This window comes from Zootermopsis nevadensis, unplaced genomic scaffold, assembly GCF_977971745.1.
Source record: "Zootermopsis nevadensis isolate Lab colony 2312 unplaced genomic scaffold, Znev_1.0 Znev_ptg000050l, whole genome shotgun sequence".
In the NCBI taxonomy this organism is placed as follows: Eukaryota; Metazoa; Arthropoda; class Insecta; order Blattodea; family Termopsidae; genus Zootermopsis; species Zootermopsis nevadensis.
Genome location: NW_028259182.1, coordinates 3,107,487 through 3,126,539, shown reverse-complemented (window position 1 = coordinate 3,126,539; position 19,053 = coordinate 3,107,487). Strand labels below are relative to the sequence as shown.

At 37.6% G+C, this 19,053-nt stretch overlaps 3 protein-coding genes across 3 annotated transcripts; 1 reads left to right on the top strand and 2 right to left on the bottom strand.

Annotated features, from left to right (window-relative positions):
• Positions 1 to 62: 62 nt before the first annotated feature.
• Positions 63 to 4,806, bottom strand: mRpS35 (mitochondrial ribosomal protein S35). Its single transcript, XM_087361107.1, has 6 exons — positions 4,371 to 4,806; positions 4,166 to 4,256; positions 2,398 to 2,749; positions 1,812 to 1,991; positions 1,033 to 1,228; positions 63 to 435 (listed from the first exon to the last, which is right to left on the bottom strand). Exons 1-6 carry the CDS (start codon positions 4,501 to 4,503, stop codon positions 353 to 355), a joined length of 1,035 nt encoding a protein of 344 aa, XP_087217233.1. The 5' UTR covers positions 4,504 to 4,806; the 3' UTR covers positions 63 to 352.
• Positions 4,807 to 5,746: 940 nt separating this feature from the next.
• On the top strand, positions 5,747 to 14,414 carry parvin (beta-parvin). Its single transcript, XM_022084624.2, has 9 exons — positions 5,747 to 6,283; positions 7,161 to 7,307; positions 7,670 to 7,759; positions 7,996 to 8,169; positions 8,641 to 8,738; positions 9,046 to 9,207; positions 10,427 to 10,567; positions 11,290 to 11,533; positions 12,411 to 14,414. Exons 1-9 carry the CDS (start codon positions 5,782 to 5,784, stop codon positions 12,485 to 12,487), a joined length of 1,635 nt encoding a protein of 544 aa, XP_021940316.1. The 5' UTR covers positions 5,747 to 5,781; the 3' UTR covers positions 12,488 to 14,414.
• A 728-nt stretch (positions 14,415 to 15,142) lies between these two features.
• LOC110839984 (uncharacterized) lies at positions 15,143 to 16,989 on the bottom strand. Its single transcript, XM_022084634.2, has 3 exons — positions 16,687 to 16,989; positions 16,148 to 16,278; positions 15,143 to 15,888 (listed from the first exon to the last, which is right to left on the bottom strand). Exons 1-3 carry the CDS (start codon positions 16,759 to 16,761, stop codon positions 15,402 to 15,404), a joined length of 693 nt encoding a protein of 230 aa, XP_021940326.1. The 5' UTR covers positions 16,762 to 16,989; the 3' UTR covers positions 15,143 to 15,401.
• Positions 16,990 to 19,053: the final 2,064 nt, after the last annotated feature.

Genomic DNA, 19,053 nt, shown 5'->3' with positions numbered 1-19,053 from the left:
GTGCTCTTTGTGATTTTCCATAAGTCACTGGGATCAATGTTCATTCATTACAGACACAAATATATTGTTGCATAGAGACAATTTTTATTTTTATTTTGTCATATATTCACCATATTAAACAATGTTTACAATAAAAGTTGTACATTTTAACAAGTTCTGCATTTCATTTGTGACAATTTTTCTGAGTACCGCAGTTTAATCTGAGTTTCACATCAAGTAAGTTATATTGGACCAACACAAACCAAATTAAAATTGATCAAAAAAGTTTAGTGAAGTAGCCTCAGTAATAAATTTCATTCAAATCCATCAGCTCTTTGTTTCACTATTCTCACTATGACTTAACAATATCTATTTATTCTGTACTGCTGACATCTTGTAGTGACAAGAGCTTCTTCACTTCCTCTTTATATCGATTTAGTGTATACTCCTCTTCACCTAGAAAGCAAATACAACTTGTCGGTATTACATTTAAGATGATTTCACACCCACAATCTGAATGCTCATAAAATATGTAGTTGGCATAAAATAAAGTTATGAGCCAGCGTAGTTCAGTCAGTACTAGCTACGGACTGGACGACCGGGGTTCGGTCCCCGACGGGAGCAGAGGATCTTTCCTCTAGCCTCTGCGTCCAGACCGGCTCTGGGGCCCACCCAGCCTCCTATCCAATGGGTACCAGGGTCCTTTTTTGGGGGTAAAGCGTGGCCGGGGAGTGATACTGACCACTCACCCCCATCTAGTGCTGAGGTCAAGCGCCTACATGGCGTATAGTGGGACAGCTTTCCTTTTTTTTTATAAAACAAAGTTAGCCATCAGCACTAGATGTAATAAACAAAACACACGAATTTAACTAGGGAATAAGTTCATGAAATTCTTACTGATTCGGAATCATGCGATGACGATAGTAATCGCAAACACCAAATCCGATTATGGTAACCAAAATTTTAAATATATTATGCCTTACTTTACCTGCATTCTTTATATGTACTTATTTAACAATAAAGTGTTTTTTAAGAATGTGAGTTCTACCGTACCTTCATTCATAATTTTTGAAATTGCTTCTTTGTATTCTGTTAAATCTGACAGAATGAAATCAGCAGATATCTGTACTGCATCCTGGTCTGGGCTCCAGGACAGAAGCCTCATTACACTTTTACGGGACGCACTAGCTTCCCAGTCGTAATATTCCATATCTGCTTCGCTCTTTTCACTCTCCCATGGTTCTATTTTCTGCAAAAAGTGAGTGAAAAAAAAACAACATGAATCACTTTCATCAACACTTTCTTTCCAGGAAACTGAAAGGCAAAGTATGTAAGACTTTTCAACTGCACACAGAAACTTTAAAATTAGTCTACTTCGCTTATTTCCATTTAATCATGTTACGCGGAATTATTTTCTGGGGAAACTCAACAGACCGCAAGAACGTATTTTACATTAAAAATAAAATCATTTGAATAACGGCAGGCATTAAAACGAGAGCCCTGCGTATGGAATTGCTTAAGAAATTTAATATTCTTCCACTAGACAGCAAAATCTTACTTTCTTGCTGGGTGGGCTATACAGCCCATATGCGTACGACGCAAAGGGAAAAGTACCTGCTCCAGCCAGCTACCAGGCACTTGACTAAAGAGACACCTCTTAATCAACCTCAGGATGGATATTAATGGAATCCAAAAACAATTCTCAACATACACTAAAAGGATACAGAGACACCAAGATAATTTAGAAGATGGTTATTAATTCAGAATGGGTAGAATCCATACACAGCAGAACATCATATGAATATAAAAAACAACGAACGAGCAATACTCACCCATGACTCATGAAATAAAGCAGTCAAAAGATAATGGGCATAGTCCAAGTTTTGCTGGCGAAGGGGACAGCGATCTGTCATTATTGTTAAGACATCATTTTCAGGGTTGTAACGTTCCCCGACCAGCCTCAGTATCTTGTCTCTCGCATGTTTATTCAACGGAAGTCTGCCGAGTTTCACCTATAACAATAAATGCTTCACAACTGGATACGAGCATGAAATAAGTAAAGTTACTTATATGAAGATTCAGTTCGGAAAATGTTCATCTACTTTTCAAAATATTAAATCTTAGAAAATCTAAGACAAAAATTTTACCAGTTCTGTGTGACTGAGAAATGCAGTCCTTTTACACCCCCCCCCCCCCTTAAGAACAAAAGTTTAAAGAGGAAAACAGCTGTCAAGGATGTGAAATAGCATGGGATAATGTTCAATGGCAGGCTATTATTAATATACCGTACAGACACGCAGTTTTATTGTTCAGTTTTGTCTGTATTCTTCAGCACCATAATTCTAAGTTTAAAAAATGTATCAACCACTGGCACAGCCAGTCTATCGTTAATACCGGTTGCGAAATAATACTATTTACCTTAATTGTAACAATCCGTGCCAATGGGTTTCTGATGTCAGGTGATGAATGACAATAGTCAGATGTAACGACCTCTAAAGGAAATGTTTCTTCACATTTTTCATCTGTTTCAATTCCTGCTGGCCAAGCACTACAGAAACGTTTCAGAGCTTCACACTGTCTCTTTATCACTGGTGGTGTCAGGTGAAGGAAATTAGGAATTTTCATAAGTTCAGCATTGCCAAACTTTCCTGGTGGTGCATCTTTTTCATTGTAGCCTTGTCTCACTGGGAGAGGAACTACTGCAGGATGAAATGTCCTAGGTCCTGGCCAAACATTACCCCAGTCTTGGTCCACAGGCATCATGGTAGTGCTGAAAAAAAGAGGGACGTTATACAGTTCACAATTAAAAAAAAACAGGAGGAGAACCACAATTAAAATTTTTAAAAAATGGATAATGGTATTAAAACAATTCACTTAAATCATGACAAGCACCTGGGAATCACTAGTAGAGCATTCAATAATTGACTAGCTCCAAAGAGCAGAGTCCTTTTCTGTGAAGCTGAGAGTCACGGAGCTAGTGAACATGTTCTTCACCTTTTATGGAACATGAAGGTTGATTACTGTGTTCACAAGAGCCTTCCACTGGTCCCTGTCCTGACCCAAATTAGTCTATCCAAACCCTCACACCAGATTCCCTAAAGATATTTATAACAGTGTTGCCCCATTTAATCCTACGTCATCCAAATGGTCCTTCCCCTTCATGCTTTCCAACCAAAATTAAGAATGCATTTCTCAGCTCCCTCACACCAATCTAATCTTCTTTGATTTTATCAACCTAAAAGTATCCTGTGATCAGTACAAATTAAAGCTCCAAATTATGAAATTGTCTCATCTCTTATCATTTCATCTTTCTTGGGCTCAAACAATCTCCTCAGCTCCCTGTTCTCAAAAACCCTCAATCTGTGTTCTTCCCCTTAACATAAGATACCAAGTTTCATAACCAAACAAAATAACATACAAAATTATAGCGCTGTATCTAGTATTTTAATCTTTACATTTTTAGACAGCAACCAAGGAGACAGAAGATTCTGAATTGTATGGAAGCAGAAGGAAGCACTTTCAAAATTTAATCTGCTCTTAATTTCTTCATGAATGTAATTCTGACTTATTACTATCATTCCCAAATGTCTGAACTGTGCCTTATTTTTAAAGAATTGATTAGTTATCTTTATACAGCTGCAGAAAATAAAATTCAAAGCCAACCACAACTTCATAAAGAGTAGCAGTAGTAGTTTTATGAGTCACAAAGGTCTCTCCAGCATAATATAGGATACTGTGAAGAAAAGTTCTAAAACTAATACAACATATACAGTACAATCCACAAAACAGTATGGCCCATATCAATTCTATTATTTTCATTGCTAGTTCTTGGTGGAGATCCCCAAATTTTTATACATATAAAAATTCTGATCATGAAACATGATGAGAAGAGAACATTCTGGAGACTAACATGAACATGGGAGGATAATATTATGATGGATCTTTGAGAGATGGAATTCTTCTAGCTCAGGACAGGATGCAAATTGCTACTTTTCTGAAAATAAGTGACAGCCCTTTAAGTTTCTTAAAAGTAGGTAATTTCTTGATAAAATCAATAACTGCCTCCTTTCAACCAAGTCCCTGTATCATGCAGTTACTTTGTCATGTAATATTATTCATTACAAGTTGCTGTACTGATTCCAGTTCTACACTGAGCCATAAAAGTAATAACAAGGTATCTGCTTACCGTGGTGGCATCACATCTTGCTTTTTAAACTTCCTCCTAAATGGTGTCTGTTTCTTCTGCTTTAAATCCAAAACTCTGAACTCTTCAGTATCTAAGATAAAAGTAAAAAAAAAAGAGACAGGGTACAGTATTATGATGCACATAATAATTGCTCAAGGCAAATACTTCCTTAGCAGTTTTATGCTTGGATATATTAAAACCTTACCTTTATATTTCGTTTTAGGTTTTTGCGAGTAACATGCACAATTTATTACACCCTGAGATTCGGTGTATTTAAATGGAAAAGTATTCTGAAAAAACAGTCTAGAACTTCTATTCAGTAAGGTACCAAACGACATTTCTAAAATATAAAGTTCACAGAACCATTTCCGAACCTCGTAATAGAGATTTAGGTCGAATGATATTATTGAAAACGGTGAAATGTCGATGGCTTGAATCGATTGTACAGAATTGATATATTGAAACGAATACAATCGTATGTTCGGTTACAAATATAATTTTCCTTGATATATTATAAAAAGAAAGAAAGAGGTATGCCATTAAAATTCGTTAATGTTGGAAGGAAATGTCCTAAAATGGTAAAACTGTATGCCTACAACTGCTATATTGTACGCATGCGCATCCCTAATCCATGAACCCCTAACCGCTAGTAAGCACGCATTCAAAAGAGTGCTTGCTGGATATCAATCATATTTTCGTGCCACGGGAAAAATATTCCTTATTCATAGTTGCTAATTTCAGACATCCGCCGATTACAAGGTACCAAATGCTCAATGACAACGGTGACAGAAGGGACATTCTATAGGTTCACGTAGTGTCAATCTGTTGCGATTTTTAGCCAGTCCGTGCTGCCATCTGACCATGATCCTACAAACTACATGTTCTGCCATATAATTCGAGACAAGATGATTGGATTTTCGTGTTAGGTATGGAAGTTTAACCTTTAGAGGTTGGTCCATACTCCTGCTTCTCTATTTCCTACAATCGAAAATGTCAGTGTGACGGACAGGGACAACTTTACCTTCTAAGCTGTACAAAAATATATGAAATTACATAACAATGCTAAATGCCCTACTGATTTTAGTTATCTAATGTTGTGTTGCTAACCATAAGTCTATTGTTGTTGAACGGTACGTATTTTTAAATTGAATTTCTTTAAATTTTACCACGAAAGAAATTTTGGATAAAAGTTATAAACCTTAATGAGGTTTTCAACTTACGTCATGTAACAATACCTTGTCTGATGAACCTTCTTGAGACAATACATAAACCTCGATTTCAGGATTAACTAAGGTTGTACTAAATTAAAAGAAACTCTGGTCTAGAAAAAATCAAAATCTAATAAAAAATATGTTCAGTAATTCACCCTTTCACATAACGAATGGATAAAACGTACAAAAACATAGATGACCCAAGCAGGATTCAAATTCAGGCCCCAGCTTTTGAGTGACCCTCATTATAAATACCTTGCAACATCCTTAGCCAATAATGCAGTAAGTTACATAACTCGAAGCCTTTCCTCTATCTCAGAACTGACTCACTTCCTTGCACGAAGTAGGGATGTGGTCATTCATATAGGCTTTGCAGGAAGCTAAGCACACAGTGAGTGGTTAATAATGGACGAAGAAGTTGAGCGTCCCGTGTGCAGAACTTTGTTTCGACAAGCTTCTCACGAAACACGTTTGGATCCTACCGTCCCTTCAGATTCAGATGATTCTGAAAATGAAGATGATTTGTACTCAAAGCCTCGAGTTGTTGATGTTCTTGTTAAAGAAGGAAGTGTAGTGAAAACGCCAGACCAATCCACCATCGCGGAATCGAAGGTCGTTAGAAAAGAACATGCCACATCACCAACCGAAAACAAAAATGAATCGAACGATTCTGAAAGTGTCACAGAAAAGTCGGACAAAACTAGTGATCTTAGAGCCAACCAGAGATGTATTCAAGAGAAAGACAAACCAACTACAAATCATGAATATGAAGTAATAAAAGAAGCTAACGTTTCAGTGATTGGGCAAGACAAAGAGCGACCAACAACACACAATGCTGAAACTGAAATATACAAGCAAGAAGATACAATGCATGATCATCAAATGGAATCTATCGGCACTTTGAAAGGTAAGATACACAAACAAGGGCTAAAACGTGTTTTAGAGTTCGCGAAATGACGCCAAAGGAGAGTTCTTCAGATATCTTACTTTTAAGTCTGTGATTTAAGCTTTTGCTGCTTCCGAATTCAGTGGGTCCTAAAGATCATGTTGACCACGTACTTAACCTGACGCCTCTTAACGTGTAAAACAAATCTGCCGGAATGAGTTCTGATAGCGAGTCACACTTCCCCGAAGGAAGTGATTAACTAGGTCATGGTTTCTGATCTCAGGAGATGGCTGTCTTCTGTGTTGTTGCGCCGTGTAGTCTGGTAGAAGTATATTATACCAAAGTTACAGAGGTCCGTGCTGCCTCCATCATCAGGGCGATGATGGAGGCAGCATGGAAACGTCGGTAAACTTCTACCAGACTACACGGCGCAACAACCCAGAAGACAGAAATCTTCATACTCTGATGATGGAGGCAGTATGACCTCTGAAACGTTGGTAAACATCGACCAGACTACACAGCGCAACAATCCAGAAGACGGAAATCTTCATACTCATCGCCCTGATGATGGAGGCAGTATGACCTCTGAAACGTTGGTTAGCATCGACCAGACTACACAGCGCAACAACCCAGAAGACAGAAATCTTCATACTCACGGCTGTGAAAACCTCAAATCTTACACAGTATTTCCAGTTACCGTGCATTATTTTGGGTCCGTACATTTGAACCTTACTTTATGAAGATATTTAAAGCTAGAGAAGCGATTTGATAGCTAATGTATATGCTTGAAAGTTACAGTTCACTTTTCTTAGGACACTCTTCATACAATGTACGCAAATTTTACATAATTTAATACATGCGTATATGTCTTCGGTTTAGTTCATATTTCTGAATACAGGTCTCGCGGTAGTGAGAAGGAAAACAGTCATGGCGTCGCCACGGCCAAAATCACCTCGTCCTGCCGTTACTGCTCGGAAGGATGAGAAAGAAGAATCATTCTGGGAAAAAATTGGCACACTAGGGAGGAAGAAACGAATTAAGGAGGGTACGTATATATTAATATACATGTGTTTTTAAATAACAGCAGTTTATTCACTACTCTCAATATTCTTATGTGACCATATATGGCAATATCTGGGTGGGGTTATGCAGATGTCAAATCCAACACTCCGTATTCCAGAGGTGTGACAGGTGTGGGTAGATTTTTTTGTATGATAAGTATGGTTGTGCGATAGATATGCCACAGAAAGTGGGCACTGATATAAATATAGCATTGTTTGAACTGGGGAATCAGAAATTATCAACTCCAGAATTCTGTTTGGTTCATCTCTTTAGGTATTCTTGTCATTTGTTAATATTTATTTCAAACTGTTCCTAACTCCAATAATCTGTGCATACTTGTTTCAGTGCAAGAGGTCCAGGAGGAAGGGAAATATGCTATTGATTCACCAGGCAGTCCAACCGCACCAGATTTACCCCCAGAAGAATATACACTTGGTTAGTCTGTGCTTCATAACCATTGTGGATGTGACACAGATAAGATGCCATTTTTTTTTATGAATGATTCGTATCTGGAGGCTTTTAATTCAGCAAATATTTGTTTGGGATTTTTTGTATTTGCATGGTCTTCGGAGAGAGACTGAAAAGGTTGAGTTTCATTACAAATGTTACAGAAACTGAGATGATTTTGGAAACTATTTTTTTTAATAATTTATACTAAATGTCTCGCACAGAGGAGAATGAAGAGAGATCCATGATTGAGCCACGGTCTTTCGAAGAACCAAAATTAAAGGAGCTGATAGCGGTTCTTATCGAATGGATCAATGATGAACTGGCAGACCAGAGGATTATAGTTAAGGATATTGAGGAGGATCTGTATGATGGCCAAGTACTGCAGAAATTGTTAGGTAAGCTTTCTGCATATTACAGTGAATGAGATAACACTGCATGAATTTTATTTATTTATTTAAATATTTGGGCCTCCGAGAGAGGAAGTAACAGGGATAAATAAGTATAGTAATGAGGAACATCACAATCCATACGGCTACTATTTTCTTAATATTGTTAAAGTAATCAAATGTAGAATGCTGAGATGAGCACATTTTAAGTAAAATAAGAGCTACATACAAAATTTAAATTATAAGAAACTATTTTGGTTATTAATTAAGATTTGAGGTTTTCATGGCAGTGAATCTGAGGATGTGTCCATCGTCAGGGCGACGGTGGCGGCAGCAAGGTCTTCTGAAATGTTAGTAAAACTTCTATCAGAACACACAGTGCAACGACCCAGAAGACAGCCATCTGGTTATTAATACAGATCATAATCTTGGAAGCCACGTGTGTGGTTTTTAACGTACTCGTTTGTTTCCTTCTGGCAGAGAAGTTGACAGGAGAGAAACTGGATGTTCCCGAAGTCACACAATCTGAAGAGGGGCAGAAACAGAAACTGGGAATAGTTCTTGCGGCAACAAACAGAGTAAGTCCGTGCCGTCTTATCGTTCACATAACTAACAAACTAACATATTAGTGAACTACACAGTCAGCTGATTAAAAGATGAAGCATCTATACTAAGCAACCAACCAGCTAACCGATCGACTAAACGAAGCAGTCAGGCCGTCAGATATATAACCAAAGAAGTTTAATGAAATTGACTACTAACCAATAAAATGGTAATGTAACAAATCAGAAACACAACCAGCAAATGTAACTAGTTAGCGTACTATATAATTACATTGTACAGGAGTATTGACCTTCCGCTGTGGCTTCCTCCCCATTTGGTCAGGTCCTAAGTCTGCCGCGTTGGTCTCAGCAGAAGTGGAGTGTGGAGAGTGTACACTCAAAGAATATTGTGGCCATCTTGCACTTACTCGTGGCACTAGCACGTCACTTCCGCGCTCCGGTTCGTCTGCCCGAAAATGTAGCAGTGGGAGTTGTAGTTGTCCAGGTACGTTCTCTGTGTTTTATAATCTCATAATTGTATTTGCGAAGTAAGACATGAAACAGGTAAAATTCAGCAAACAATTTATAATGTTTATTTCTTTGCAAATAGCTTTTTAGTTATTAATAATGTTGGCGATATTATAGAATTGAAATTTAACCCTGATTATTTGTGTGGAGTCTCTTGAATTGCAGATTATCCTTCTAAAGGAATATCCTGAATTATGAATGTCCAACTTCCTAACATCCATGCATGTGAATGCTAATTTGTACACACAACTGGTTGTTCCTTTTGATTAATACTTGCAGTGTCATGGCATAGCATTCACACTGGTCACAGACAGCTTTGTTCCCTAATACCACATTTCATCGTCCTGCGCCGTAGCCGCGCGGTCTGAGGCATCATGCTTCGGACCAGTTATATGGAACACGCGCCGGTTCGAGTCTCGGGGAAAAAAATTTCTCATGAGATTTTCGACCAGTGTACGGGACCTGTGCCAACCCAGCATCGTGAGGAAATTGGGGAGCTACAATGGGTAGCGTAATCCGGTCAGGAAAACTAGCAATGGCTGGGGGTTCGTCGTGCTGACCACACGTCTTCCTGTATCTGGTTGGATGATCGTTCACTGCTTAGGCATGTGAACGTGAGCCCAGCAGCCAGCTAGTCGGCTTTGGCTCTCAGAGGCCTGTTATGCCACGGATTATTATTATTATTACCATATTTCATCAAAGCCTTCTGAACAGTTCTGGAGACAAAAGATGGAGATGGATGAACAGGATTCCCCCCTTATGCTGTCATATTATGCACGATGGGCTTGTAATCCTGGGGTCCCGGGTTCGATTCCTGGCGGTGCCCGGATTTATAACTTGTGTTGGGCAAGGCCGTGGTCAAGGTATCACGGAGTTTTAATCCGGGGCTTCCCCGGTTTCTCTGGTATCCCAAAAATTACTCCATTTTCATCATCATTTGACATTAAGCACACAGAAGAAGGCAACGGCAAACCACTTCTGGATCACCTGCCTAGGAAACATATGAACAGGTCCCTATCAGAGGGAACTTGTTCATAATGTCACCAGGGGTCTGCTCCGACCCGATGGAACAAAAAAAAATAGTGGCCAAATAGTTTTGTCTGTAACAAGGAGCATGCATTTCCTGCACAGTGCATAACTGTCAGTCCATAAGGGCGAAAGAGTTTCTGGAAGAGTAACATTTGTTCTTTCAACAGAAAAAGGATGGTTCTCTCAGCCATCGAACCGTATTGGAAGAAATTACATCAACGTATGATGATCTTGGGATGCGTTGTGAGAGAGATGCCTTTGATACATTATTTGATCATGCACCAGACAAATTACAAGTTGTGAAGAAGGTATGTCTTGTATGATCTGAAACTTTCATGGTGGCTAATAAAAATTAATTATTCTCAGGCTACCAGCCATATCAGGTGGTTGGAAGATGAAAACACCGACATTTCAAGAGCCATCTTTGTCCTCGTCCTCGAGGTACTGAACCACCTGACACAGCTGGTAGCCCGAGAAGAATTGGTTATAAGACATATATTGATTTTACCAGACATTGAATTGAACATATCACTTGAAAATGGATGCACAGATGGATGTATAACAGCTGGTATGTTTTTCACATCCCTCCTTCCCCCAACGTATTTACTGCTGATGGCAATAGCTGACATTTTGGCAAGCATAATCTAATGGCTCTAATGGTTCTCAACATCTTAGTTTTAAGCCGATTAAATGTTTAGTTCTCTGCAGTGTGTCTGTTTATTACAAAACCTTTACAGGTACAATTTTAAAAGCTTTGAGGAAGTGAAACATGAATCAAGTCTTCAATATACACATGATTGAAGTTTATTTATGATTGAAAACCATATGTAGGTCTGTTCAGACATAAATACTTCGCTTGTATATTTAAACTAACTGACAAATAAATGCTTGACAGATGTGAAAACTTTTGTTACCTGAGTAGGATTCCATTTGTCTACTTGAGATGTGTTACATTTTCTTCTTCATATTATTCATCTTCCCTTTTCTTCTTCTACTGTTGATTTTAATTAAAATTTGTTTCCATTTCCAGTCGCTGGTGACATTTGTTAACAAGCATCTGAACAAGGTGAATCTCGAAGTTTTGGACTTAGATACCCAATTTCATGATGGGGTATACCTGACTCTACTCATGGGTCTGCTCGAAGGCTTTTTTGTACCATTATACAGTTTTCATCTTACACCCCAAGATTTTGACCAGAAAGTTCACAATGTGAATTTTGCTTTTGAGTTGATGCAGGATATAGGACTCGCAAAACCCAAGGCTCGACCTGAAGGTAAGCTCTGAGCGACGTGATTCGTGAAAGATCATTGAAGTTTTATATGTTTAATGTTTTAAAATTGGAGGATCTGTGAGAGTTAGTGTGTACTGCATCTCATAATACCTTTATATATTGCAGCTCGGGGTCCACAGTGGCCGCGCGGTCTGAGGCGTGGGCCTCGTGCCGCTTGGTCGCTGGGACCGTGGGTTCGAATCCCACTCAAGCCATGGATGTTTGTCCGCGTTTTTCTGTGATGTGCTGCCCTGTGTACAGGTAGAGGCCTTGCGACGGGCCGATCCCTCGTCCAAGGAGTCCTACCGAATGTCTATAGATCGAGCCAACAAAAAAATTGGGATCCGCGGTGCTCAGGCACTTGAAGAACGGGTCGTCCCAGTATCCCAGCTCAGTATTTGCAGGTGTAAGATTTTGGTGTGGTTGCAAAATGAGGCCTTTTATCCTGAGGGACGAACATAAATTTCAAGGACAAAGTGCCAAGAAAAATATCTGAGAACAAAGTTAGTGGGAAGTGGAGCTCCTATTATGTAATGAAACTGGTAATTTAATATTGTTATTGCATCCAAATCAAGTTTACTATGGACCCAAACATGCAACTTGGATGGAATAACAAAATTTTAACAGAGAAATCTAATGGAAAGGCACCAAGGATGTGAACTTGGATTGATTTGGCGCAGGACTGTGTCCAGTCATGGCCTCTGTTATTAGCAGTTCTGAACTAATCTGTTACTAGACAACTGGTTATTTACCACATCCAAAACTTTATTATGGAACACGAAGTTATTAACTTTGCCAAGTTTTATGGTATATTTCAAACTTTTTATAAAATTTACATGAAGCCAGTTACTGTTTTAATTATGACCTGTTAATTTTACAGATATTGTGAACTTAGATTTGAAATCGACATTGCGAGTTCTTTACAACCTGTTCACCAAATACAAGAATATGAGCTAAGTGGATAATGAAGAAACATACTTGAAGATCTGAATTTATATTTTTGAGCTTGGATATGATGCAGTAGCTCTTTATTTTTCAGTTGCAGGGTTTGTATTAATTTGTATTTAGTAATGTGTTCAACATGTGCCTTCCAAGACAGTCAATATTTATTTTTATATACACTAATAAATGTTGTATGCGCCTAATTCGAGTCTTTGCCTCGGTTATCTAAATCCTGTTCAGAGTTGGACTTCTGAGGGGGTGGGGGGGTCTATGTGGATAATACCATAAATTAAGTCATATGACCTCTTCTTTCCAAGTCATTAATTAATTATCCCCTCATTTTATGCTATAATCTCAGCTACAGACAGTGTCGTTAAATAAAAGAGCCACCTTCTGCATGAGTGATGTATGCTTCGGTATCATTTTTCTTTAAATCTAATGAAGGCACGCCATCAAAACAATTTAATTACTAGACTTGTCATCTTGTACCTGTTCTGTATAGAATGACCTTGTTCGCGTAGCAAAACGTAGTTGTCGATTGAAGCAGCCATCTTATGAACTCTCTTAATTCATCTTTAATGATTGCCCTTGCATTTAATACTACATAACCTATACAGTTGACAGTCATTAAATGCACTAAGAAACAAGAAACTGGGAGAATGTTCATTTAATAATGAATAGGTGACCTTTAGGCGGAGGTTGATACAAATTCTGATAGCTCAACTCTTCTATTTGAGAATATCATTGTATTGTACAACCATGTTGTGGAGAAACCGATAAATTTGGAAACGTAAAAATGTCGTGCAACGTGGCTGGTAGTGGTAAGAGATGGCCATGCATACATCGAACATTATGTTATGATTTCAATTTATATGGATTAATTCTTACAGACTTTATGTGCTTTGGAATCAGAAAGAAATATTATGAGGATTGTTCTTAAGATGTTCTTTTGTACATACTGATATTTGACAATCGAGAATTTGGAAATGGTTCATTTTTTCAGAACGTGACTCTCATATGCTGAATTTTCCATAGTAACAGAAGTTGCAGTTCACACGTATTAATGTATTATATTTGCTTATGTGTATGTTCTTTAATCATATCTCACATGGAACAAAGTGTTTTTAACCCTTTGAGTCTTCGTCTATACGTATATTATATTTAACTTACATTCAAGTAATATGCTTCTACATTTACGTTTGCACAGTTTTAGGATATCAATTATTAGGTAAGTGTCTAATTTTTATATTGTACCGTTTGGGTTTTTGTTTCTCCCCCCAGTTACGAAATACGCTTGTAAAGTCAGCTATCCATATCAGTGCAACTGTTGTTAACTATGGTACTGTAGACTAAACTTATTGGAATTAAAAATTATGAAAGTGTAAATCACTAACATCTAATAACTGATAATCTAGCAGAAAATAAACTACAAAACACAGGGCTAAAATTTATGACCGTGTAACTTACGACTCTCATTTTACCTGAATACTGTTACATTTGAGGTCTTATTAAAATGTTCTGGGATTGAACTCTGAGGACTGATTGCAACATCATGTCTCAAAATGTTGCCACCTCTAAAAGGAGACAACTGCTCAGATGTTTTTGAATAGATGAATGTTTGATCTCCTAATGCAATGTTTACAAATTAATATTGTCAGTAATCACATATGCATGATAAAAATTCTGTCAGGACAGATAAAATGGCAGCTGCCCTCTGAACGAATGAAGTTACCAGTAGTTCCTGGCTGCAATATTTAACATCTCTATCACAGATCCAGTCCCAGAACTTTTTGATCAGACATTTTATGTTAACTGCAGAATAAATAAAAATTGATATACTTTAATTTTTTTACTTATTTCTGTAATTTTATATGCCATCAGTAATGAAACATGTATTATGTACAATCCTAAATGAATGAAAATTAAAAACTTATTATATGTGGGTTACTGTTCTATTTAATGTTTTAATATGAAATATCCAGTTCTGTTGAAAATTATGTCAGTATTAGAAGTAAAGGAGTGATTATTTTACTTGTTAAGGTGGCGACTGACTTGTAACATTTGCCTGTAATGTAACGTGTTACAAATCGAGCATTACACAAGTGAAGACAGCGAACGGAGCCGCTCGCGGGCGCTCCATCGTGTTGTCGGTTTTTTCGCGAATCCCTTTGAGTGTTACATTACAAGTCAGTCGAGCGGCGTCATAACGAGCATTCACGAGTTCTTTAGATAAGAGTAGCGTATTAAATAAAACAAAGATAACACAACCTCCACGTCCGACATATTGAATGAAATGAATGGAGCACACATGAGCAAAGTCGAGCCGAGCGTTCAAAACGAGCATTCGATGCGCCTCACCAGTTGTGGTGTAATGTAACATGCTTGCCGCGAATGTTACATTACGAGTAAATGTTACAAGTCAGTCGCCACCTTTAGAGATACATTATCTTTCCCTTTATTTCTTTAAGCGCATCAGATACAAGACATAAGGAACAAGTAAATTTTTAGGAAGCGTTGGTTTTTTTAATTTGGAAATGATACCAGATATTAATATTTTTTATTTATGTTTTGGTCTGTCCATACTATTGAATCAAGAAATTAGATTAACAGGCTTGACTGTTAGCTTAAAGAAAAGAAGGCTTCATAATTTAATAATATGCCGTGCAACTGTTGTCCAGTAAGTTAAGCATTTTAATTTTCATCCAGTAATGTTTCACGGACATCAGTAGCTTATGCCACCCAAATTGACAGACTTCCTACACAAAGTATACCAGTGGCTTACAAGTGATTAATTAAATACATAAAATAGGCTTAAGTACAAGGTTTTAACAGAAAACAACACATGAATCTCACGCTCAGGAAGTATTAACCTTACATTATCTTTTCTGATAATGTATTGGGATTCTCCTCTTATCTTAAAACTAATGTCTCAGGCCTGAATTTTAACCTTGTTCTCTGAAATTTTTTCATTGTTAATTAACTGAAGAATCTTGTGGAGGATTAATGTCCCATCCCAGTTCCTTGGCCTGAACACGATTTGTGTCCTAGAAGACTGTTGTGGAAGAATGACTCCATTTGTCAAAACTACTCCATTATCAGTATCTGACTCTACTGACCAAATAATATTCGAAAAGAATAAGTCTATCAATGGATTAATTTTTATGTCACCGCAATGGAACGAAGCAATTAACACTGCTGGATTCCCGGTATGTCTAGCACATGCAGACGTGGCATCTATTAACGAAGCGCAGACATGAGCAGCATGCATTGCCTGTTCATGATTCTTGTCATGTACATTACTGTCTGAAAGGTTACAATAGTGATCCAAGCCATCCACTATAATAATGCTGGGAATGCAAGTGTGTTGATGTAGGGAGAACAACAGCTTAAACAGATCTTGCCAACTTGGTAGATACCTGAAAGTTCATTAAAAAATAATCATCTCGGTGATCTCATAATTCTTAATAAAATATCCAAAAACTTTAATCCTTAGCTGTGTCTAATGCAGTACAATGTAATAAAATTAAATGTCCCCCTGCCATGTTTAATGTACTGAATATGGGAATCTAAATTCACAGGATTCAGTAATATGAAATAGCATAGAAAAACATAACCTCAGAACATTCTCCCATCCCCTACCAAAATTATAATTGTACTGACATATGGTAAACTTACATAAATCTAATGTGGCTTAATGCGGCTGTACTTGGTGGTGACACACCATGGACTGGTGGTGGCAATGCACTTAAAGTAGTTGATGAAATGTACAGTACTTTGCTACCTTGCTCAGCAAAATGCACTGCACACTGCAAGTAAGTTATAATTACAATCGAATCAGAATTCAGTGAGAGGTTAGGTTCTCAAGACATGTTTTGTGATGTCTGGTGCTTCCAGCGCCACAACTTATTCAAACAATCCTTTATAGCATTTTAGAAAGGAATTTTCAATATTTTATTGCCAAATGATAATATGCAATAACAGATGAAATGCATTAACCATTAGCTTATGTTGACAAAATTTATTAACGGCATACAGTGTGAGGGGAAAATCATTCACATATAAGCCTGACAGGCGGTGGGCACACCTAAAGCAAAAAGAGACATAACCTAACATCGTGCTGAAGTGTAAATCATAATTTTTCTCAACACAATTTATTACTAAACACACTGAAACGAATGTAACATACAGAATTATGGAAAATGGGTTTTGCATACCTGAAAAAGAAATGAGGATTTCTGAATTTCTCTTGGTCCAAATAGCAATACTGAGTGCACGTTGTCAGGTCTCATAGCGTAAGGAAACACACAAAAACAACCACAAACTAAATGAAATATATATCGTTGAGGAAATAACACTTTGCGGAATTCAGTATGCACAAATAAAACTACAACACGTAATTTGTAATATTCACAATATAAAGCCTAACAACACGTTATTCACACAACCCTTTCAAATGAAGACGCGCGCCGTGAAACGAGTAGTCCATGGTCGATCAACTATTCTCGCGTGTATTCTCACGTTCCCCGCAAGATGGTGTTCGATGTTACTTTGGTTTGCAAGCGATGGACTTTTTTTTTTCTATTGGTTTCCGCGTTTTACTTCTATCGTTCCAAGAATCACAACTCGAAAACTAAAATAATGAAAATCTCACCAGAAAATATAAAAGACTGGGAAAAAATGACAGACCTCTGTTACCGACAAATGCATTCATCAAATTATTTTAAATGTTGCGCCGTTAGATTGAATGTGCTGCCACAGCTCCAATAAAAGATGGCGTGTTGCTCGAGCGCGGTTTTAACAACTTTGTGTGCAAAAGTATGTTTTTTTGGTGTTTCTCATAGTTACAGTGGGAGTTTAAGATTTGTGATCAGTTTACTGAAACAGATGTCCAGTGAAGACTTTGGGGCGTAAGCCATAAAACTTTATGCTTCAATCAAGCTTCTTGTGTCTTTTGAATTATGATTTCGAAAACAATTCCAGCCATCGTTGGGTTAAACGACATACTAGATCTGTATGTGAAGTACGTAAGCAGACATAACAGCACGCACTATTTTCCTTTGCCAGAAGTTAACTTATACTATATTTTGAACTTGATTATTCGAATGGGTATTTACTTTCTTTATTAATAAGAAGGTGCTACTTTTATTGTGTTCTGTTTAGCCCCTCATGGTAAAATTACATGTTCTGTGATCTTAATTGCTAACCACAACAGGAGTTCACAAGAAGAGGTTAAGTACGTCATTTTACCCAGAGACTTAACCTAAAATAAACTGTGTACGTTCTTTTAATTGTAAATGCTCATAGGATAACTAGCTGCATGTGTAACATTTCTACTCCAAACTTTCAGAAAGCACACATTCATAGGTAAATGCTAACGTGTTAAACTGGTTTGTTTATACGGGCCATATGATTGGTTCTTGTCGTTAGTGCAACCAATATGCAGAATATTAAGTTACCTTAAAATTTCCCCTTATGGCATTAATTTACCTGAAACCTTTTTTCCTGTGTTAATTTTTAAAGTTATTAATTATAATTAGTCTGTGAATCAGAATGCCATCTATGTAAGGAAATTGTGTTACTGGCTGGGGTACAGTTCGTTCAAGAATTATTGCAACCACGGAATAGCGAAATACAGGTAAATCTCCTAATCGCTTTGTTCTACTTATATTCCAATATTGTGTTTTGAAATTTCATTAAAGTCCTTGCTCACGCAAATAATTCTTCAAGAAGTTACAGAAATATAGGATAGTTGATTTCTGTGCAAACTGAGAATATAAATTCATCACATTTTGCAACAGAATTGTTCCTGGTGCGTTTAGCATTGAAAACAAAGGCACCGGTTGGAATTCGAACCGACTATCCCTTGAATAGAAGTCTACAGCGTTACCGTTACACTAACCTGATCGTCCTTGAGAATCAGAAATTTCACATTAAAGCAGTTAGTTGCTAGACAGTGACGTCATTCGTTCACGTTGCAGAAATCTGGGAAGCTTTTAAAGCCGGTGGTTGATTACTAAATTTTTAAAATCGGTCTGGGATAAGGTAATGAATAAAAACAAACAAGAAGTTAGGTTAGGGACGACATTAGGAAAGAAGGCAAGAAATGACGAAAAAAGAATTGAGGAATGGTAGACCATGAAGAAAGAACAAACGAAAGAACAAATTTATGAAGAAAGAGGTGAATAATGAAAGAAAAATAATAAGAACGAAGGATGAAAAGGAATGAAGTTCCGGTCTCTTAGCCACATGTCACAGTAGCGCCTGAAACAGACGCGTTTAGATGGCGCTGGATGCATGCCTGCCGGATCTATCATTTCTGCTGGTCATATTCTGTCTTTCCTGTTCACGTGGCAGTGGGACAGGAAGACGTGAACTATTCATTGCCTGGAGCTCGTCACTTATTCATCGTCTTGCATAAATAAATTACAGAAACCGTAATTACACTCCTGGAGGACCTAAACTGCCGCTTAGTGAGGCACTGGTTTGGGAGGAGTGACAGTCTTGCCATCTGGTGGGCAAACAATCGACCATGCAAATCCTTCCCCAGAAACAATACTGGCCTCATGGACAGATCACGAAGA